At 37.7% G+C, this 21,157-nt stretch overlaps 1 protein-coding gene across 7 annotated transcripts in view; it reads left to right on the top strand.

Annotated features, from left to right (window-relative positions):
• Positions 1-511: 511 nt before the first annotated feature.
• The window catches only part of LOC105059777 (E3 ubiquitin-protein ligase UPL6), a 68,522-nt gene continuing 47,876 nt past the window's right edge, over positions 512-21,157 (top strand). For 3 of the 7 annotated variants that reach the window (XM_019855614.2, XM_073244935.1, XM_073244939.1), the window contains exons 1-5: positions 525-663; positions 794-967; positions 6,643-6,746; positions 6,851-6,978; positions 13,516-13,627. In XM_019855614.2, coding sequence (XP_019711173.1) covers positions 809-967; positions 6,643-6,746; positions 6,851-6,978; positions 13,516-13,627 — 503 coding nt within the window. In that variant the 5' untranslated portion in view covers positions 525-663; positions 794-808. Of the gene's footprint in view, positions 664-793; positions 968-6,642; positions 6,747-6,850; positions 6,979-13,515; positions 13,628-21,157 lie in introns of those variants that run through there. The other 4 variants (XM_010943210.3, XM_073244938.1, XM_073244937.1 and 1 more) reach the window with 4 other exon arrangements.

Raw genomic sequence — 21,157 nt, 5'->3', positions numbered from 1 at the left:
TTCTTATTATAATACTTTTCAAATTAAATTATTATTTTAATCAATTTGAAAATAATTCAAACCACTTCATTTTCGCTGTGCAACTTTAATTCTAATTTACTAAAACACTTATGTCAAATATAGATTCCTAAGTTATATCACAATCAAAAAAAATTACCGTGTCAAAAAGTCTTATGTCTATTCATCTATACTCGTCTTATGTCTAATTTTATATGTTATAATTTATTAAATTTATATTTTAATATTATATTAATTATCATGTCTATGGAGAATTTTTTTTTGTAAGTATGCAAAATATTTCAAATACGATGCATCGTAATAAAATTTATTTAAATAATTAAAAATTAAAATTTAATTAACTAAAAAATTTAACTGATAAATAGAATTCAAAAATATTGAAATTTTAGGAGACATTCTCCCGCAGAAAGGTCACTGGAGTCATTGTAGAAGTCATTGTAGGAGATGTGATGGGCAATCCTGTGAAAGAATGAAAAGGGACTCCTGGAGCTCTGCTGGGCACCTCTTTTCGCCCAGGGACTCGCCCAAGTCTCTCGCGAGTTCTCTTCCCCTGATCTCATCAACTAAGTGAAGAGTTCTCCAGCTCTGGATCGCCTCCGTGATCTCTTCTACGCATCGAGAAGAGGTCAATTCCCAAATTTCCAGGTTTGATTTGATCGCTGAAACAATCCGATCGTTATTTCTGGGCATGGGATCCGATCGATTTTGGGAAGATATCTGTGTGGAATAGGAATCTTTTCTGATTCTTTGATGATCCTTTTGATCTTTTTTTTAGTGAATTTATTGAAGAATGTTCTTCACGGGAGATGCATCCACTCGGAAGAGAGTGGATTTGGGGGGACGGAGCTCGAAGGAGAGGGACCGGCAGATGCTTTTGGAGCAGACGAGGCTCGAGAGGAAGCGCCGGTTGGGGTTACGGCAGCAGACCAACGCTGCCATCAAGATCCAGGTTAGTGGCTGATCATTTCTTTGTGTGTTGTTCTCATTTGAAGCTGGGTGTGCCTTTTTCATGTCATATTTAATTCTCGCTGGATTGGTAAGCTTTATCATGGAGATCTCTATCTTCGAATCGACTATGAACAGAACCTTAAATAGAATGTTGGGTTGGTGACTTCCATTCTCACTCCCCTTCTACATTGGCTAGTTTTAAGTTTTAGGATTTCACTTCAGGAAAGCTTGTGGAGGTGAACAGCAAAGACAGTGATACATGGTTCGATATGATGGGGTTAATTGGTTATGTTGTCAGTCAGAGTTTTGTGCTTGGTTGTAGAATTCACATTATGATACTTAGTAACTTGTAATCTTGTATGGGCCTAAGTTCGACATAGGAGCAGAATGGAATCGGTTAAGGAGAATGAACATACTTTATATGTACCAAATGCCTAGAGTTTGATGATTCGACACAGCTTGATGGACTTTCCCTAGCTTTTCTTATAAACATGGTTCATCAATGAAGATCTTTTAGTTGTACATGTCTGTCTGAAATTTGAAGGCCAATTTGGGTCGGAATGGTAATGGAGATCGAAATCCTTCCTTCAGGCAACTCCAGTCACCCTAGCCACAAGATATTTCTTGTTTGAATGTGAGTAGCAGTCATTCCGCCAATCCCTAACTTTTTGAAAGCTCAAGAATCTATCCAAAAAGGTGTTCTTTGGAACAGTCCTTTTGAGTTCTGCAGCTTCTTGCCTTGTTTATTTACACCTGCCTTATCACATCAGATGTGATATATGGATAATCTTGTTGGCTATCCAAGTAGGGCCTGAATAATGATGCATCATGGTATTGCTTTGTTTTTAATTCACAGCCTCATATCACTTTATTTGCAAACAAACAGAATAGTTGTATTTTGTCTCATTGTCTATCATAGGGAAATGATATTATATAAATTTTGAAAGCATATTTGATGATACAACATGGATTGGAATCTAAGACTTGTCGGCACAAACCACATGAGTCACCCAAGTGCTTTGAACCTTTATATGTTTATCCAAATTCCAAATCAAGTACATTATTATACAAAGAAATCTCTCCATATCCTTCTGAAAGCATCCAAATATTACTTCTATCATGCAATTTGGAAGAGACAATATATACTTAAAATTGGCTCTTCAAGGGCTAGTCGTTAACTCATTTTTCTAAGAAACATATTATCTGTGGAAAAGTCTTTGATGGAAGTCCTTTCATAAATGGAAAACATATTATTTAGTGAAAGTTTTTGATGGTAGTACCCCTTGACTTAACTTCTTTTAGAAAGCCCCTTTTTTGAAGCAGGGATGAAAATGACATCATGAGTGATGATAAATTAAAGAATCAAGAAGCAAGTGCTGCCACCACATTCACGGAAAGGTAGCAAAAATGGGAACAAGAAACACTATGTACTCTTGACTTATGATCATAGATAGCATAAATAAGTTTTTATATATATCACTATCAATGTAATAATAAAGTAGGATGTTTCCATTTTGAGCTAATGATATATGGAATCACTGTGAATTTGAAGTTGTCGAGGTTTGGTAATTGATACCAAAAATTTCATTTCTTAGTTGGAAGTGGATGGTCCATTTGAATGTGATATATTGAAAAATTGACAAAGATTACCAAGTGCTAGTACAATGGATAATAAGATGGGTAGCAAAGTTTTTATCTCCTTCACCAAATAAGTTCTACTATTAAGGTAGCATACTCTTTTTCTCAAGTTCTCGAAAGGTTCTCACTATCATCCTAACAAAAATTGGCATGCATGCCAAGCACGGCAATAACATTGTTATTGGGGTAATGATGCTTGTCAAAACAATATAATAGATGACATAAGGTAGGGATATATATTTAAAGAATTCTATCCATATGCTAGGATCCCACATTATGTATCTTTGGTGATCATTGGTTGACATAGTATGTTATCACCTAAGAAAAGGTTCTTTAAACACATCATTACTGTATTTGTACCATAACATGCCTAGTCATGTGCTTAGGGCTCATGAAAAAAAATGCTTTCTTTCTGATGTATGCTGGACCAATATTGGTTAGTATGAGTTTCTGTAGTCTGGCATTCATCAGAATAGATCAATATTGACCGTTTTATATTTGTAATGCATGATACTGACTTGTAGATCTCTGTATTGCACTTATACTTGTTCAGTATGGTCTATTTGCATAATATGAATCAGTGTCTGATGGTATCTTCATTATATAATATGTTAAGTTTCCTTTTAGGTTAAGCATTTTTTTTAAATTTTCCTAATTGTTTTGTTCTTTTTTTTTTTTTTTTGATTGGTTGGTTCAAGTAATGAAGTGAATCCTAAATAATTTACTTCTTTAACTTTCCATAGAATGCCTTCTTGTCTTTTCATTTTTGGAACTCGGTGATTACTAATCTAATTCATTTCATTTGCATTTCTGTTTCGTGGCATCATATTGAATTTACTAAATGGATATGATGGGCTTATGAATTAATAGTAAAAAATAAGAATAGTCATATAAAATTCAATTTATTGGAGCAAAGTTTCCAAAGTGTGAAAGGAAGATGGATTAAGTTGTAATGTTGTCTATTTTCTGGTTATTGAAGTGCAGTGAGGCTGAAAATCTTGTCACAATAGATGTGTTGGATTTTTGGATTGACTAGCAACTGATCAAATGGAATGCACGTGCAGGGAAAAAACACAAACTATTAAATTTATTTGTTTATAGCTAGGATTCTTAATTTTTTTCCCCTTATTGTTTACTATCTAGAGTGTAAATTAGTTTTTTCCCTAATACATTTATAGTAGGAATTTTTAAATTTTTCATTATTTGTTTACTCTCAAAAAATGTCACAGAAAGAACAGGTTAAATATAGAGAATTATTTTTCTTAAAAAGGAATTGGATTTTCTTCCTTATTCCTTTGAAGTTCGGATTTCTAATTTGTTACATTACTTGTTTATTGCTAAGTGCTATACTCTTTTTCCTCATTTTTTATGGCCATGAACTTTTCGGATTATTTACTACTAGGAATGTGGAAGTGGCTCTTCGGATCCTCGAAGTGCTACTTGGCTGCAATTTGTGTTGCGGATGCTGTTTAGCCCTGGTTTGTGGAGGTCTACAACTTGACCGCATGATGCAGGTCGAACCTAGGGGTTAGTTACGATGTGGGCCTGAATTATTGTTGGTTGACTGGTGGTCAAAAACTCAAAATGACTGTTAATCAAGCTATAGGAACTTGAGTTGCTCGGGCCTACGTGTGATAACACCCGTGATGAGATTGCATCAACCTCTTTCCACATGAAAGAGGTTTTGGAGCCTTAGTCACTCGGTTTATATGATTTCTCCTTTTAGATGCCCTATGCCATTTTCAAGTGGCTTTCTCATCTCCTCAATGCTCTCATCGACTGCCGTGACATTGTCAGCTCCTTGTTCCCCCACTTGCTCCCTTGTCTTCCTTTTTGCCCGCTTCACCTGTAGTTTCACCAATCCTAACCTCGTTGCTGACTTCATCATCCTCAAGATTGCCATATGCTTCTATACTAGGAAGCTCAGTTGTACCTTAGCACCAAATTCCACTTTTAGCTCACCTTCCCTATTTGTCTGATCTCTGTCCTGTTGCTACCTTCTGCTCCCTCATTGTTAGTGGTTGCCTCCCCTACTATTGTGGCACCTTTGCTTGCGCTCGCTTTTGTTGCGCATGGTTAGGGCTCCATCGTTGCCTAAATCATGGCCGACACCTCCTCAGGAATCCTTGGCATTGTCTCCAGCTTTTAGGTGGGTGGATTGGAGCAATTCCAGCATGTTCCAAATGGTTGCCCACGTGAAGGAGGGGCCAGCTACTAGGCCTTCATGAATACTTGTTAGGGGAAGGGGGTTCCTTTTGCCTCCTAACTGAGGATGTCATTTGCCAACCCTTTCATGGATCCTATGAGGATTTCAATGTTGTGGATTGGGGCATGTGCCGGCTGGTCCTCAAGGCAGTTACTTGTGTGAGGAAATGGCGTGCGCTATCCACCTGATGGAGGAAGATGACAAGGCCGCTGCAGTTTGCATTGGTACATATGCAGGACCCCATACATGTTGCTGATGGGGGAGGACTACTTGGCCCTCTTTGATGTTGACAAGTAGAGAGTAGTTAGCTAAGCACTGTTGGGAGCGGAAAAAGGCTCCTTTGAACTACTCTTACATCCAGCCAAGCAACTCCTTTGAGCTTACAACTCTCGGTGCAAACATCCAGCAGAAAGCAATGGGTGCTGCATCTAAAGCTGGAGCCTCCCAAACAGAACAAATCCAGCCACTTGCAACTCAATTACATGCAATTCTTGCTGCATGCAACTTCAAGTTGCTGTCCATCTGCTGTTGCAGTGTTTTAAACAAACCCTAAGTATTCTAGAAAATGAAAGGGTATTTATGGTGCAAAAAATGGTAAACGATATTTAAATGTGACATCTTGTGATTTCTAAACTGCTAACTTTTTTTTTTTTAACACCATAGAAGATTTGCCATTTTTGTGCAGAAATCAGTAGGGAAATGGAAATCTAATGAATAACAGATCCATAAACAACTAAATCTGAAATCTAATGAGTAAAAACAAATATGCTGAAATCTATGTTTGTTTGGAGAAAAGTTAGTGTGAAATGAAAGGGTATACCACAACTTTAACCTGTCCTATGAAACCAACCTGTGCAAAATCTGCATTTGGTGTAACACTTGAAAGGGTTTTTATTGGGTTTTGAAGTTTGAAATAATCACTTTCAATCTATTTGGAGTTGCCCTTTTTATTGTAGCACATTCTCAGGGATGCATAGAGGTTTCAATTTTGGTTCTGTTTTGAAAGCTCCTTGCATCATTTGAGGAGGAAAATATGTTATCTATCATACCATATTCGATATGGAGGGCTTTTAAAAAGAGAGGAATGATCATCTTTTCCAAAAAGTCTTTGGTTTCTAGTGGGTTTTGGCCAAATATCACTATGAACGATCACTATAAACTGGCCCTTATATTCTCTTCATTTCAAGTATGCTTACACTACTGAGAAAAATATTGCAGTTTTAGTTGAATCAGCAGTAATCTAGTGAAGTTCTACCTAGTCTTAGAAAAGCTGCAACCATAATAAATGAATTGATTTTAAAGAATGAAAAACACATCCTTATCAATTAGCATAGAAATATGATTGCAACTACATATGCTATAGCTTTTATGAACCCTAAAAGGTGAAATGCTCCAATGTGGCCCGCATGGGGATAAGATAGTCATGGTTCTTTCCGGATGATATTTGTAAAACTTATTGTAGGTAATATAATCTTGTTACCATGCATTTGTATCATGATTTCTAATGGTTTTCGAGAAATTAAATTTTTGTTTCATCGGGGTGATGATGAAATGAGTTTTTTTTGTATTGTACCTACAAAAATGGGGTGGCATTAACTTTCTGGTCTTATAAATAATCATGAATTTATCAACTCAAACCGGCAACATCATCTCTTGATTTGATTTACGTTCATCTTTTTTTTGTAGGATTTGTCTTCCATAAGATAATGGAATCAAGTGTTTGAAACACATTTATCAAAGACTTGGCTTCCACCTTTTTTATATATAATTTTATCAAGGATTTGTCTTCCTTCCCCTATGCTTGCAATATATGGAACTTGACTAATTATTAGCTGCAGAAATGCTTCAGAGGGAGGAAGGCTGTTGAAATAGCACGTTTAGAGGTGCGAGAGCAATTCTCCTTTACTTTTGGTAACCGTTGCCAAAAGGCAGATTGGTATGTTGATTCTTATCTTCAGATTAAGTTCTTAATGCTATCTACCTTTGCTATATATTCTTCTAGTGATTTTTTTTCCCTAATGCTTTGTTCTGTCAAGCCAGGCGTTGTTTTGGTCCTGATTCAGAGTTTCTTCGCCAGTTGCTTTTCTTCTTTACTGCAAACAACAATGGTGATGTCACCATCCTTTTGGAGGCATGTCACTTATTGCTCCAATATGTTCAACATAATGGTAAGCCTAACAGGTGCACTAATTTTTTAGCCCATCAATACCTTTTGTCTTAGATATATCTTATATTGATAACTAGAGCCAAGTGTTCTTAGTTCATTTCACAATTCACATTGTTCTAAACATATGACAACAGCTATCACATGCAAGGTTCTTGGAGTCGGAATTGGGATCCGTGCCGGTCAGCCGATGGTACGAGTCGGTACGGGTATATATCGGATCGGACCGGACTGGTGTGAACCGACACGACAGAGACAGGCCCAGAGGGAGAAAAAAAAAGAGAGGACGAGAGTGGGCCGAAGAAGGAGAGGAAGAGAGGGCCTTCGACAGTCGTCAGAGGCCGTTGGAGCTCTTTTCGAGCTCAATACGAGTGGAGGGAGGGAAGGAGAGAGAGGGAGAGATTCACCGGATCATTGGAGGCCATCGAAGGTCTCTGCACGGACGTCGATGCCGACGCGACTTCTCCGATGGCCGACGAGCGAGCATCGAGGGTGGCCGACATTGAGCGTGCCAAGGATGGCCTCCGCCCTGCTCTCGTGCGGAATAGGGGTTCGTTCTTGTTTCGTATTTTTTTCTTTTAAACGGACGAAGTTGGCAAATGATATGCCAGCTCCATCTTATTTTTTTTAAAAAAAAAACTCATGAGCCGACTTCACGTGTTAAAATAAAAAAAAAAAGAAACAGGGGCGAATCCCTGTTTCGAAAATGAAGAAGGGGGCCGAGCTGCAGAGGCCCTTCTTCGGCTTGACCGCCCTCAAGTCCGTTGGCGTGGGCTCGCTGGCCACTGGAGATCTCGCAACGGAGGTGCCGTCCATCTGGAGGGCAGGTAAGGACCTCCCACTCTCTCTCCTTCCCTCCCTCCACTCTCTCTCCTTCCCTCCCACTTTCTTCCTCTCCCTCTCCTCTCCCCCTCTCTCTTCCTTTCTTCTCCATTCCTCTGAGAATCGATTTGGACGTCGGAACCGTCGAAGGCCCTTTCTTCCTCTCCCTCCTCTCCCCTTCAGTCTCTTCCTTTCTTTCTTCTCCATCCCTCCGGGAACCGATTTGGATGCCGGAACTGTCCCGATTCTCCACCGATCTGGCTCGATACGGGGTGTACCGGATGGTTCGGCACGGTTTTGAAAACCCTGATCACATGTCAAGCCATCTCTCACAAATTGTGAATTTATGATCAAGCTTGTCACATTCAATTATTCCATGCTTTTACTTCGAATATCTATCTAGAGAAACAGTACTTGGGTTCTCTAGGCTGGTTTGCTCGTTCCAAATCCAATAAGAAAAAATGAACTAGTTTAAATGATGGTTAGAACATACCCACCATCTAGACTTTGGACCATCCAATAAAAGCTCACCACATCATCCATACCATGGTTGATAGTGAACCTTTTTCCATTCAAAATTTTCAACCAAGTTTGGACAATGGTGAAACTTTTTTCATTCAAAATCCCCAATGACAATCTTTGCTGGATTTTTTTTTAATTAAAATGGATGCAATGGACTTTTTATTGGATGATCCAAAGTCCAGAGGGTAGAACTATTCTAATCACTAATTTCTTCTAAATGACATGAATGACATCACAATGTTCGTAAAATTTTACTTTCACAAATGCATGAAATTACTAAGTAAAGAATACAAAAAGTTTTGTGTAAATGCCATTTTCAACATTTTTGTAGTAGTTTATTAATTTATAACGCAATAAAAATATGAAAGTAAAAACAATGCCAAACGGGTACGACATTATTGTGTTAACGAGCATATACAAGAAGCAATCAGAAAGCAACAAAGTGATTGGCTGACGTGTAAGGATTTGGAAGAGCAAAATATAATCTATGCAGAAGGGAAGCACCTCATCATCCCATGTGAAGATCCCCACCTTAATTCTTCCTCATTTTTCCTTACAGAGCATTTCCTCAATACTCCAAACAAAAACAACTCTATCCTTGGGGTAAGTAGTATTTTTTTCCCGTTTAATTCAAAACAATGATATTTTTTATTAATCATTTGCGATGTTTTCCATGACATATGATTGTTTCTGATTGTAGCTTTAATTGTCTTGCGTGTGTGAGGTCCGCTTATAAATTAGAGGCCCTTTACTCCAAAAGGAAAGAGTGACAAAAGTTGATCCAGGTCCGACGTTACTTTTGAAGAATTTGTATTTTGAGGATATCGAACATTTTAATCTATATATAAGAGAAGTTGTCAGACTAAGTATTTATCATCTTGATGGTTGCGCTCTTTCGTCCAATCAGAAGTGGTTGCTGATGAGATCAGGAAGTAATATCTATTTTCTCGATCTTTTAGTTGCAAGTTATGTCATTATATGTGCTTGTTAATAGTGAGCGATATTTTGCAGTAGCAGGAGCTTTCATGGCGCCACCATTTGCACCGGATTCAGTTATAGTGCTTTCATAGCTCTCCATATGTGAAGTCGGCTCCTCCCCAGTGATGATCCATACGAATCATTACCATGATTCCTCCTTCAAAATCATAATAGATAATCTCTATAATATAATTTGATGCAAATGGCGGAGCTATGAAAGCTCTTGTTGTAGCAAAATATCATTCACTACTAATAGGCACATATAATGGTATGACTCTTGTAACCGAAAGATCGAGAAAATAGATATTACTTTTAGATTTTATCAGCAACCACTTTTGATTGGATGAAAGAGCCCAATCATGAAGATGATGAATACTCAGTTTGACAACTCCTGTTGTCTATGGATTGAAAAGTTTGATATCCTCGAAATACGGAAAGGTATTGTGGGATCTTGATCAACTTCGGTCAGTCTTCCCTTTTCAAGTAAACTGGCCTTTGATTTATAAGCAAATCTCATACATGCAAGATGATTAAAGTTGCAATTAGATAATAATTGTATGTCACTAGAGAATATTGCAAATGATCGATAACAAATATCATTGCTTTGAAATAAATAGATAAAAAAATACTACTTACTTTAAGGATAGAGATGTTTCAGATGAGAGCAAGATATGCTGAACCGATACCGCCGGCCGTTTCGGCCGGCCGGCGGTACGGTTCGGTATGGTTTCATACCATACCGAATCGACGATCCGAATCGGAAAAAAAAAGAGAGAAATAGAAAGAAATAGAGAGAGAGAGAAAGAAAAAAAAAGAGGGAGGGGAAGGAGCCGGCGGGGCCACCGGACGGCCTACGACTGGCCGTCGTGGCCGTCGGAGGGCGCAGTCCACGCGCGCGGCGTCGCAAGCGTGAAATAGGGGCGATGCCTCTGTTTCGTAAATTTTTTTAAAAAACATGGTTTTAAGTGAAGTCGGCAAACGATTTGCCGGCTTCACGATTTTTTTTTTTTTTTTTTAAAGAAAATCTTAAGTCGGCAACCCAGTTGCCGACTTCATAAGTTTAAAACAAAAAAAAAAAAAAAAATTGAAACAGACGACGTCTGTTTCGAAAAAGAAGAAGGGGACGGAGCCGCGGAGGGGCTCCGCCCGCTCGACCGTCCTCAGGCCGTCGGCGTCGGCTCGCCGGCCACCGAGAGCCTCGCAACGGAGGCACCGTCCGTCCGGTAGTTTTTCTGTCCCCCCTCCGAGCGCTCTCTCACTCTTTTTTGCTCTCTTGAAAGCCCTATTGGGCGATACGGGGCTCGGAAGTCCTTCGACGGTCGCAGCCGGCCACCGCCGGCCTCTGGCAGCTCCCACCTCCCTCCCTCCCCTCTCCTCCCCTCCCCTCTCTCTCTCTTTCTCACTTTCCGTTTTTTTTCTTCGGTACCGCCGGTGTACCAATTTTACCGACTGAATCGTGCCGGTTTCCCATCGGTCCGATACGAGATGGGGTGTACCGGCCGATTCGGCGCGGTATGGCAAACCTTGGATGAGAGTATTGAGAAAATGCTCCGTAAGGGTAGATGAGGAAGAATCAAGGTGGGGAGCTTCATAAGGGATGATGAGGTGCTTCCCTTCTGCATGGATTATACAATTCAAACTTCAAAGGATTATAATGCACAGGGTTTCTTGTATTGTATTATATTTATGAGGTATATTCACATCGTGGTAATATTTAGATTCTTGATATAAGTGTAAATTTGATTTTTGAACTGAAATGTAATCACTTATAAAACAGCACACGCTACTTCTAAACGGATGTTACCACTGAAAGACAAAGCAGTCTCATAAAGGAAGACAGAAGCTAGTTTTTCTAGGTTCTCCTGAAAGTGCTTTTTTGACTAGGAAACGCTTCTCAGATGATGTTATCACTTATCACACACTTATTTTTTCAGGAAGTTCTTTATTAAGTGTAGAAATTGTAAAAGGACTTTAACGCAACTTTTATTATGCCTTAAACTATGAAAAGGACAGTGTTATTCCCTTCTATGTTCTTCTTTTTCTTCCTCTTCTCACTTCAGTCATCAATTTAGAAGAATTGTTAATTGACAGCTAAAGATTGATATGCTCAATGATGGAGTGTATGTACTGCTAAACAGAAAAACATTTGAATTTTGGTACCAGCTTATCATCTTTCTAACTAAATTCATATTCCAGTTTTATTCTGCTGATGTATCAGTGTTTGACCATAAACAAGTAAGAAACAATTTTGAAGCTTGAGTTTATAGTTATTTTGGACATTTAGGTGACGTAGTAGTAAGCATGGTGAACCAGTCAGAAACACCATGAGGTGCCATAGGGGTTGAATAAATCCAAAGTTCAAGACATATTGACTAAGAGTTAAACATGTAGGAAATATAATGGTGGTGTCAAGTCTGTCTGGTGTCGCAGAAAAAAATGGTATGGTGCTTCCCTTTCATTGTAGTTTCATAACCTAGCTTGCTGCTGCTGCTGTGGATCTCATATTGGATATTGCATTTGTTGTTTTGTGAAATCTAACTTACATTGCAGTATTTTTACATCTTCTTCGCATTCCTTTCAAGAGAGAACTAATCCAGGTTCTGCTTGCTGTCTCAATATATCATGTCATGTAAAATTTTCACCAAAGGATGAAACAAAAAGACGAGAAAATTTCCTTTCGTATGTATGATCTTTTGCACTTGTGAATTTTTAGTCATTTATTCTGAACTTTTTAGATCGATGTCAAAAATATCAGATTTGAACCCTTAAATGTATGTCTGGGTTTTTAGTTGTGTTTAGTTGGAAAATCATCCAGATTAGTATCTCTTGCTTCATATTTTTAATAAGCGAATTTCATCTGCTTTGTTTATATTGCATTCACTTCTTCTATTTACTTGTTTTTTTAAAAAAAATTCCTTTATATTTTTTCATTATGGTCCAAGATTGTCACCTAATATCATTTAATGTTCTAGTCAGAAACACTACATCAATGAAATCTGCAGCAAATGGTAAACATTATGTTTCTGTTGTAGTATAAGCTATTCATGAGTTATTCATCAATGGTTGTTGCAAAGAGCTAGATAGGGGTGGTTTGACAGATATTCCATGGAAATATCATAAGAAACTAAATGTGCCAAATGCCGGCTGAAATCATTGGCCTGATCTAGATTCTCTATCACAACCTTTTGCTGTGCTGTCTTATGCATTTCCCTTTTTTTTTTTTTTTTGCTCAGCATAATTCTTAATCCTCTATCATGCTGTCCCTGAAATCTTTGTTGTAGATTCCTGAGTCATCTGATTTGGCTCTCCATTGTTTTGAGTGTAAATTGTTGGATTTCTATACTTCCTTTGATTACTGTTCCTACCATTCTCATTATTAGTTTTGCAAATAATCCACTCAATGTATTGCGACAAGTTAAAGATTTAGGTGAATTATCCTAATTTAAGATTGGTAGTGTGTTTAAACAGTTAACCTTGGTACAACGGTAATCAAATGAAATCCAATGGTAGTGTGTTGGAAAATCACAGAGACATCAAGGTTTTGGAATGGAGAGTGCTGGAATATTATATATATAAAGAGAATGTTCTTAAAACATCCTCCAAATATTTGAAAGTGCTCTTTTCTTGAAGGTTGAAGAATTTAGAGTGATTGTCATATGAAGTGTGGAGTTGGTAAATGTGATCTTGTTAAATCTTAATGGTTCTTGGTCATGGTTGCCCATGGCTGCTTCCTTCTTACAGTGAAGGATGCAACTTTATCCTAGAGATTTAAGTCAGCATGCCAAGACAGTGCACGGGTTGGTTTTAACAGTTGCTAAACATAATGCAGCTCATCTAGAAAGAGATCAAAGGTGGGGATAGAGGCTGAGTCGCTGAGGGGTAGGCATTGGGTTTGACCGCTACCTGTTGTGATTTTTAGTCATGTGCTTGCTCTCTTCCAGACATGTTTTTCTTTAATTGTTTTTCTTAGATCTCTGTTAAGCAATCAAAAGAAGCATGTTTAGGTGTTTGCTCTGAGGGCACATCTGGTTTCAGTGGCATCCTCTGTTTTTTTATCTCCCTTGACCAATTAAATAATTACTTTAGTGATTCAGTACTTCGTATTTTGCCTTTTCTTGACTTCTTGTCCAATGTTACGTTGGATTCTAGCATTTTTGCAGTGATTGGTTCACTGTAGTTGGATCTTTTGTTATTGCTGACATGATTTGCCTTTTCACAGGGAATATTTTAAGTCTCTTTGCTGGCCTGGAGTACTCTTCAAAACGTTTTCTTGTGGACCATAGAGTAAAAAAACTTGCATATATCTGTCTACAAGCAATCTATCAAAATAGGTGAGTTACATGTGTCATGTGGTTTTTGAAATAGCTGCTTGGGCCTTGCATTAACGAGCGCTTTTAATTTTGGCTTCCCATGCCTTATAATCATTTAGAGTGAGGTTTGGAGAATCTAAATTTCTGGTACATCTTTGTCCTTCAAATCTGTACTTTTGACCTCTGTATTGATCATATTGGAATATATAATGGGAAAAAACATTTTTTTCATCATCCTCATCAAAAGGGTCCAGTTGGCTTATTATTAAATTCATTTAATATTGTCCTTTGATTGAGAATAGCTGCCATGGAGTCAAGTCCGGATCATTTGCTGTTAGGATTATGCATGCACTAGTTCTGTGACATTGACAACCAAGGATCACCGAACCGGACCCCATGCCGGCCGGCTGGCCGGTGGTACGGTTCGGTACGGGTCTGTACTGATTCATGCCGGGCCGAATCGATAGGACAGAGAAGGGGAGAAAGAGAAGAGAGGAAGAGAGATAAAGGAGAGATAGAAGGAGAGGGAGAGGAAGAGAGGGTCTCTGACGGTTGTTGGAGGTCGCTGGAGGTCATCCAAGCTCTTGTCGAGCTCGGTAAGGAAGGAGAGAGGGAAGAAGAGAGAGGGAGAAATGCTTATCAGATCACTGGAAGCCCTTGGAGGCCTCCGGACGGACAGCGATGCCGTCATGACCTCTCCTGCGGCCGGCGAGCCAGCACCGAGGGGGCTGAAAATGCCGAGGCTGGAGGAGGGCCTCCATCCTCTAGTTCGAAATAGAGGTTCGCCCCTATTTTCTTTTTTTTTTACTTGCTTTTTATCGAGTGAAGTCGGCAATGCAGTTGCTAATTTCACCTTATTTTGTTCTCCCCCCCTCTTTCTTCCTCTCTTTCTTCTCCCTCCCTCTGAGATGGCCGTTGTGCTGTTTTGTACATCGGAATCGGATCGGTATCCTGCTGGTACGGTTCGGGATAGTTCGGCGAACGCTGCTGGCAACCTCATATTGTGGTTATCGGATCACCTATCATAATTTTTTTCTTGAGGTGGGATTTATATAGAAATTAATGTATAGTTAAAAGCCTAAAACAGATTTAAAATTTAGATTATTATAAGTGTACAACCAACAATAGTTAAGGACATTCCATTTGTGTATTAAATTTGATCTTGTTCATGACAATAAAGTCCTTGATCTCCTAGCACAACATTCTTCGGTGTCTAGTTGAAAGTTTTGGACTTCCAATCTGCATAATACTGTTTTGCTTGTTATTACCAAAATTACAAATGGTGCAACAATTGACATAACATTATGTGCTGTTCCTTGCCTACAAACTAAGATGAGAAAGGCTTGATAGGAAGCACATCTAGAAGGCAGCTCCATCTTCCTTAAGGCTTCTGGTACAACTACATCATATTGCTTAAATTAATTACTTGTAACGTGAAATATTGTAGCCAATAAAATAAGCATGCCAAGATGCTGTGATGTGACACAAGGGGCGCACATAGTTTGAAATAGTGATATCGATTGCATCAGTAACAAATAAATATAAATGGTTGGAGTTCGTATGTGTAATACCCAGCCATCAACCTAGTAAGAAAAAAAGCTGCACGATTTTTAAAGCAGCAAAAAATTAAAAAAAAGAAGAGGAAATACAGAGAAGAACTCCTGTTAGGAGTCTTCTTCCATGGGACTCCCGATTGAAGTCGACGAATGACTTCGGGGAGAAGTCGAACTTCTCCCCTCTTCCCCTCTATTTAAAAGGACCAAGTCCCTTGTGAAACCCCCCACCACCGGTCACTGATCTTGCTGGAAGAAATTATTTTTTTTCTTCCTCTTTTTCCAAGAATTTCTGCCAAGTTCATCGGAATCATGTCCAAACGTTGTCGGAGGCAAGATAAAAATTCTTCTCTGTGTCGTCTCCTTCTTCCTTGGCCAAAAAGGCTTGGTTTTCGGCTGACAATCACCGGATTTTTGTTAAGGAAACCCCTCCCCTGCTTCGGTTTGTTTTTCCACCTATCTTTTCTGATTTTTTCGAATGGCAGTCATCATCGCTGATTGTCGGCCGGTGATCCCCCATCCATGCCGCCACAGCTTGCATCCCCAACCAGCACCACTGTCAATGAGATGTCCTCCCCTGTTCCAAGAAAAAAAGGGAATGGGAAGTTCCCTATTCCACCGAGAGAAAGAGGAAGGAAAAAAAAAGAAAAAGAAGAAAAAAAAATACAAGAGACAGAGAGTTTTTCTCTCTTTCCTCTTTCTTTTTCCCTCTTCTCTCTCTCTTCTTTTTTCTGAAATTATTTCTCTCCACCTTCTCTCTCTAGTTTCTCTCTCTACAAAGTTTCTCTCTAGAATTATTTTTCTTTCTATGATGATTTCTCTCTCTAAAATTAGTCCAGTGACGGACTTCTTTTCGATGATTTTGATCGAGCTTAGTGTAGAGTTTTGATTCATGTTTGTCGGACAGTATGTCGTCATCTACCTTGGCCAGAATAAATTCATGTAGACCCAATTATCGATGATTTCTATTGGACCATATAAATAAATTAGTTCATTTATGATTTGATTAATTCACCTTGATCGGATCGACCAGAATGTCGGATTGGTTATGTTTTATCTTGATTAATTTCTCTCTCCTCCAATATTCTCTCTCTACTTGATTGGTGAAATCAGTGAAAAGTCTGAGTCATGTAGTCTTGAGTTTAAGTTGATCCGATAAAGAGACTTCGAACCATCTAGTTTGATCATGATCGAATAAAATTATCTTATCCAAATCGATTTGGACTGTAAGATGCGACTACCGTTTATCATGTCTTCTTTGATTATTCATATGCTTTCTGATTATTGGACTTAATTATGTATAGGATGTAGTTGTCACCATAAAATGATGCCCAACAGTGGGATATTGCGATGTGCTCTATGAATTGAAGATTTTGAAAAAGAATTTATAGAATTATATGGATTTGTTTGAATACATATGAGGTAAGTAATGTTTCACTTATTCTAGATTTATCGATAAATTATTAAATATTTTCTATATCGAAGTATACATGATTTATGAATCTAACGCATGGTATTTTGAATTGCTGAATATGCTCTTTTTTGAAATGTTAAATGATTTATGATTGAACATATTGAATTTGATATGAATCATTTCATTAATTTCAGTATTGCATGGTTTATGAACTTTTTGAATTGGAATATAAAAAAGTATTTTGATTTGAGATGAATTTTGACTCGCAGTTTGACTATGTATCGAACCCTGTTAGTGGGGGTTAAATGTCGGTATTTTGATATCTTGCCAGTGGGATGGTTAAGCGTCAGTAATTATTTTGATATTCTGTCAGTGGGGTGGTTAAATGCTGGTAATTACTTTGATACTCTGTCCGTGGGGGTTGTGCGCTGGTAATTATTTTGATACCCTGCCAGTGGGATGGATAGATGCTGGTAATTTGATACCCTGCCACTGGGGATTGTACGTTGGTACTTTAATACCCCACCAATGGGGTGGTTAAATATTGATAATTGGATATCCTACCATTAGGGGTTATGCACTGGTACTTTGATTTATCATGACTGTCGAGATGAACGTGATGTTTTGAAAGAAATTAGTTTATGAATGAGAATGAATTTTGAAAAGACTGAATTTGCATGGATCTTATATGATAGTGTTATATATTTTGAATTGATGCATCTTGTATGCTTATTTTTAGATATTATTTTTGCTGAATTTATCTAGCTAAAGTGTATATTGTTTATCGAGCTGTTTAGCTCATTACTCTATATTTTACTATTTTTACAGATTCAGAGAACTAAGCTTGACTTGGGGATTCTATACAGAAGAGCGAATTAGAAGCAGAATTTGATATCTTAATTTAGATTAGGATTTATTGATATTGGTGGAAAATCATTTTATTTTGTAAGATATTTGATTTAGTTATTTGAAATAATGTTGAACATTAATTATTTGAATTTTGTTCTGCTATTGCTTTATGATATCGTGATGAGATATCTTGCATGCTCGTGTTGAGAGTTCTTGCATGCTCGTGTTGAGAGTTCTTCATGAGTATGCAGCAGCTATCGTAACCTTTGACTTGTAATTTCGAGTTGAGAGTGTGACAATTTATATGGTATCAGAGTATAAGTGGACAAACTATGACACAAAATCAGACATGAGTGTAGATGGATAGACATTAGGGACATTGGTTCGATACTTATATTAATTATGACATAATTTAGAAACATAGATTTGACCATGATATTCCGTACCGATCCATACATCCCGTACCATACCGTATCGGCAGAAAATCAGTTCGGTTTAGACCGATTTTTCAAAAAATGGATTGAACTGGATCGAATCGATTGGTTTGGTATGGTATTGGCCTGAACCGCTCGATATCGGGGGTTTGGTCCGATACAATACTAGTTCGGCTTGATTTTTTTTGGTTGTTGGATGGAAATTTTTTTGAATTTTTTATTGTCGGTACGGTCCGGTATGGTATGGTACCGTACCGTACTGATTAGGAACCGATACGGGCCTCGATACTGGTTCCTAATATCTTGAATTTGACATTAGTGCATTAATGGATTTGAATCAGAGCACAGCGAAAGCGTAGTGGTTGGAATTATTTTTAAGTTTATCAAAATGAGAATTTGGTTTGAAAGATATTATGATGAAAGATTCGATTATTAGGATTAAAGAATGACTTGAGGAAGAAGTAATCTAAATTTTGGAGGACTTAGGCAAGAAAAATTTCGAGGACAAATTTTTTTTTTATGAGGGGAGAATATGATACTCAACTATTAACCCAGTAAGAAAAAAAGTTGCATGAATCTTAAAGCAGTAAAAAAAAAAAGAGGAGAAAAAACAAAAAAGAACTCTTGTTAGGAGTCTTCTTCCTCGGGACTCCTGATCGGAGTCGACGAACAACTTCGGGGAGGAGTTCGACTCCTCCCCTCTTCCCCTCTATGACTCCTCCCCTCTTCCTCTCTATTTAAAAGGACCACGTCCGTTGTGAAACCCTCCACCATCGGCCACTGATCTTGCTGGAAGAAATTCTTTTTTTTTCCTCCTTTTCTGAGAATATCCACCAAGTTCGTCAAAATCATGTCCAAACGTTGCTGGAGGTAAGGTAAAAATTCTTCTCCGTGTCTTCTCCTTCTTCCTCAGCCATCAAGGGTTGGTCTTCAGTTAACAATCATCGGATTTTTATTAAGGAGACCTTTCCTCTCCTTCGATTTGTTTTTCCACCTACCTTTCTTGATTTTTCGAATGGTGGTCATCACCATGGACCATCGGTCGGTGAATCACTGTGCGCTCTGCCACTGCTTGCATCGCTGGCTAGCACCATCGTCGATGAGATGTCCTCTCCTGTTCCAAGAAATAAAGGGAACGGGAAGTTCCCTGTTCCATTGAGAGAGAAAAAGGAAGAAAAAAAGAAAAAAAAGGAAAGAAGAAAAAGAAAAGAAGAAAAGAAAAAAAGAAGAGAGAGAAAGAGTTTCTCCCTCTTCCCTTTTCCCTCTTCCCTCTTCCCTCTCTCTTGGAATTATGTTTCTCCACCTTCTCTCTATAAATTTTCTCTTTCTAAAATTATTTTTCTTTCTATGATGATTTATCTCTAAGATTGGTCCAGTGAAGGACTTTTTTTGATGATTTTGATCGAGCTTAGTGTAGTATCCTGATTTACGGTCGTCGGACAGCATGCCATCATGCATCTTAGCCAAAATAAATTCATCTAGACTCAATTATCTATGATTTCTGTTGGACCATATATATACATTAGCTCATTCATGATTTGATTAATTCATCTTGATCGGATCAATTGGATTGTCGGATTGGTTATGTTCTACCTTGATTAATTTTTTTTCTCCTATATTCTCTCTCTACTTGATTTATGAAATCAGTGAAAGTCTGAGCCCTGTAGTCTTGAGTTCAAGTTGACCCGGTAGAGAGACTTCCAACCACCTAGTTTGATCATGATCGAATAAAATTATCATAACCAAATCGATTTGGACCATAAGATGCTGCGATCATTCATTATGTCTTCCTTGGTTATTCATATCCTTTCTGATTATCGGACTTAATTATGTATAGGATGTAGTTGTCTCAACAAAATGATGTCCAGTAGTGGGATATTGCTATGTGATCTATGAATTGAAAAATTTGAAAAGGAATTTACAGAATTATATGGATTTGTTGGACTATATATGAGGTAAGTAATGCTTCATTTTTTCTAGATTTATCAACAAATTATTAAACATTTTCTATATTGAAATATACATGGTTTATGAATCTAATGCATGGTATTTTGAATTGCTGAATATGCTTTTTTTGAAATGTTAAATGATTTATGATCGAACATATTGAATTTGATATGAATCGTTCCATTGATTTTAGTATTGCATCGTTTATGAACTTTTTGAATCGGAATATGAAAGTGTTTTGATTTGAGATAGATTTTGACTTATAGCCTATGTATTGAACCCTACCAGTAGGGGTTAAACGCAGGTATTTTGATATCCTGCCAGTAGGATAGTTAAACGCTGGCAATTACTTTGACACCCTACCAGTGGGGCGGTTAAACGCTGGTAATTATTTTGATACCTTGCCATTAGGGGTTGTATGCTAGTAATTATTTTGATACCTTGCCAGTGAGGCAGATAAATGTTGGTAATTTGATATCCTTTTACTGGGGGTTGTGCGCTGGTAATTTGATACCCCAACAGTGGAATGGTTAAACACTGATAATTTGATACCCTACCAGTAGGAGTTATATACTGATATTTTGATTTAGTTCGTGGCTGTTGAGATAAACATGATATTTTGAAAGAAATTAGTTAATGAATGAGAATAAATTTGAAAATAAATTTTGAAAAGACAGAATTGGTATGGATCTTATATGATTAGTGTTATATATTTTGAATTGATGCATTTTGCATGCTTATTTTCAGTATATTATTATTGCTGAATTTATCTAGCTAAAATATACATTGCTTACTGGGCTGTTTAGCTCATTATTCTATATTTTACTGTTTTTACAAATTCAGAGGACTAGCTTAACTTGGGAATTCTATATGGGAGAGTAAATTAGAAGTAGAATTTGATATCTTAATTTAGATTAGGATTTATTGATATTGATGGAAAACTATTTTATTTTGTAAGATATTTGATTTAGTTATTTGAAATAAAGTTGAACATTAATTATTTGAATTTTGTTTTGCTGTTGCCTTATGATATTGTGATAAGATGTCTTGTATGCTCGTGGGGAGAGTTTTTCATGAGTATGCGGTGGTTGTCGTGACCTTCGGCTTGTGATCTCGGATCGGAGGCATGACAGTATGAGTGTCCAATGATCTGAGATAGCTTGGGGGGGGGCTAGGGTGGGATGGGGAAGAGATAGAGAGGTCAAAGTTGTAGGGAAAAGACTCATTGGAAGATTATGATAGTCCCTCTAAAATGTGCCAGATTCTGAAAGTTTTGATATTTCGATAAAAAGTACTCAAGCTATCATTATGGTTTGGACATTTTGCGAGAGGTTGATAATGACTTTTGGGATAT

This window comes from Elaeis guineensis, chromosome 10, assembly GCF_000442705.2.
Source record: "Elaeis guineensis isolate ETL-2024a chromosome 10, EG11, whole genome shotgun sequence".
NCBI classification, from domain to species: Eukaryota; Viridiplantae; Streptophyta; class Magnoliopsida; order Arecales; family Arecaceae; genus Elaeis; species Elaeis guineensis.
This window is presented reverse-complemented; position numbering and strand designations above follow the sequence as displayed.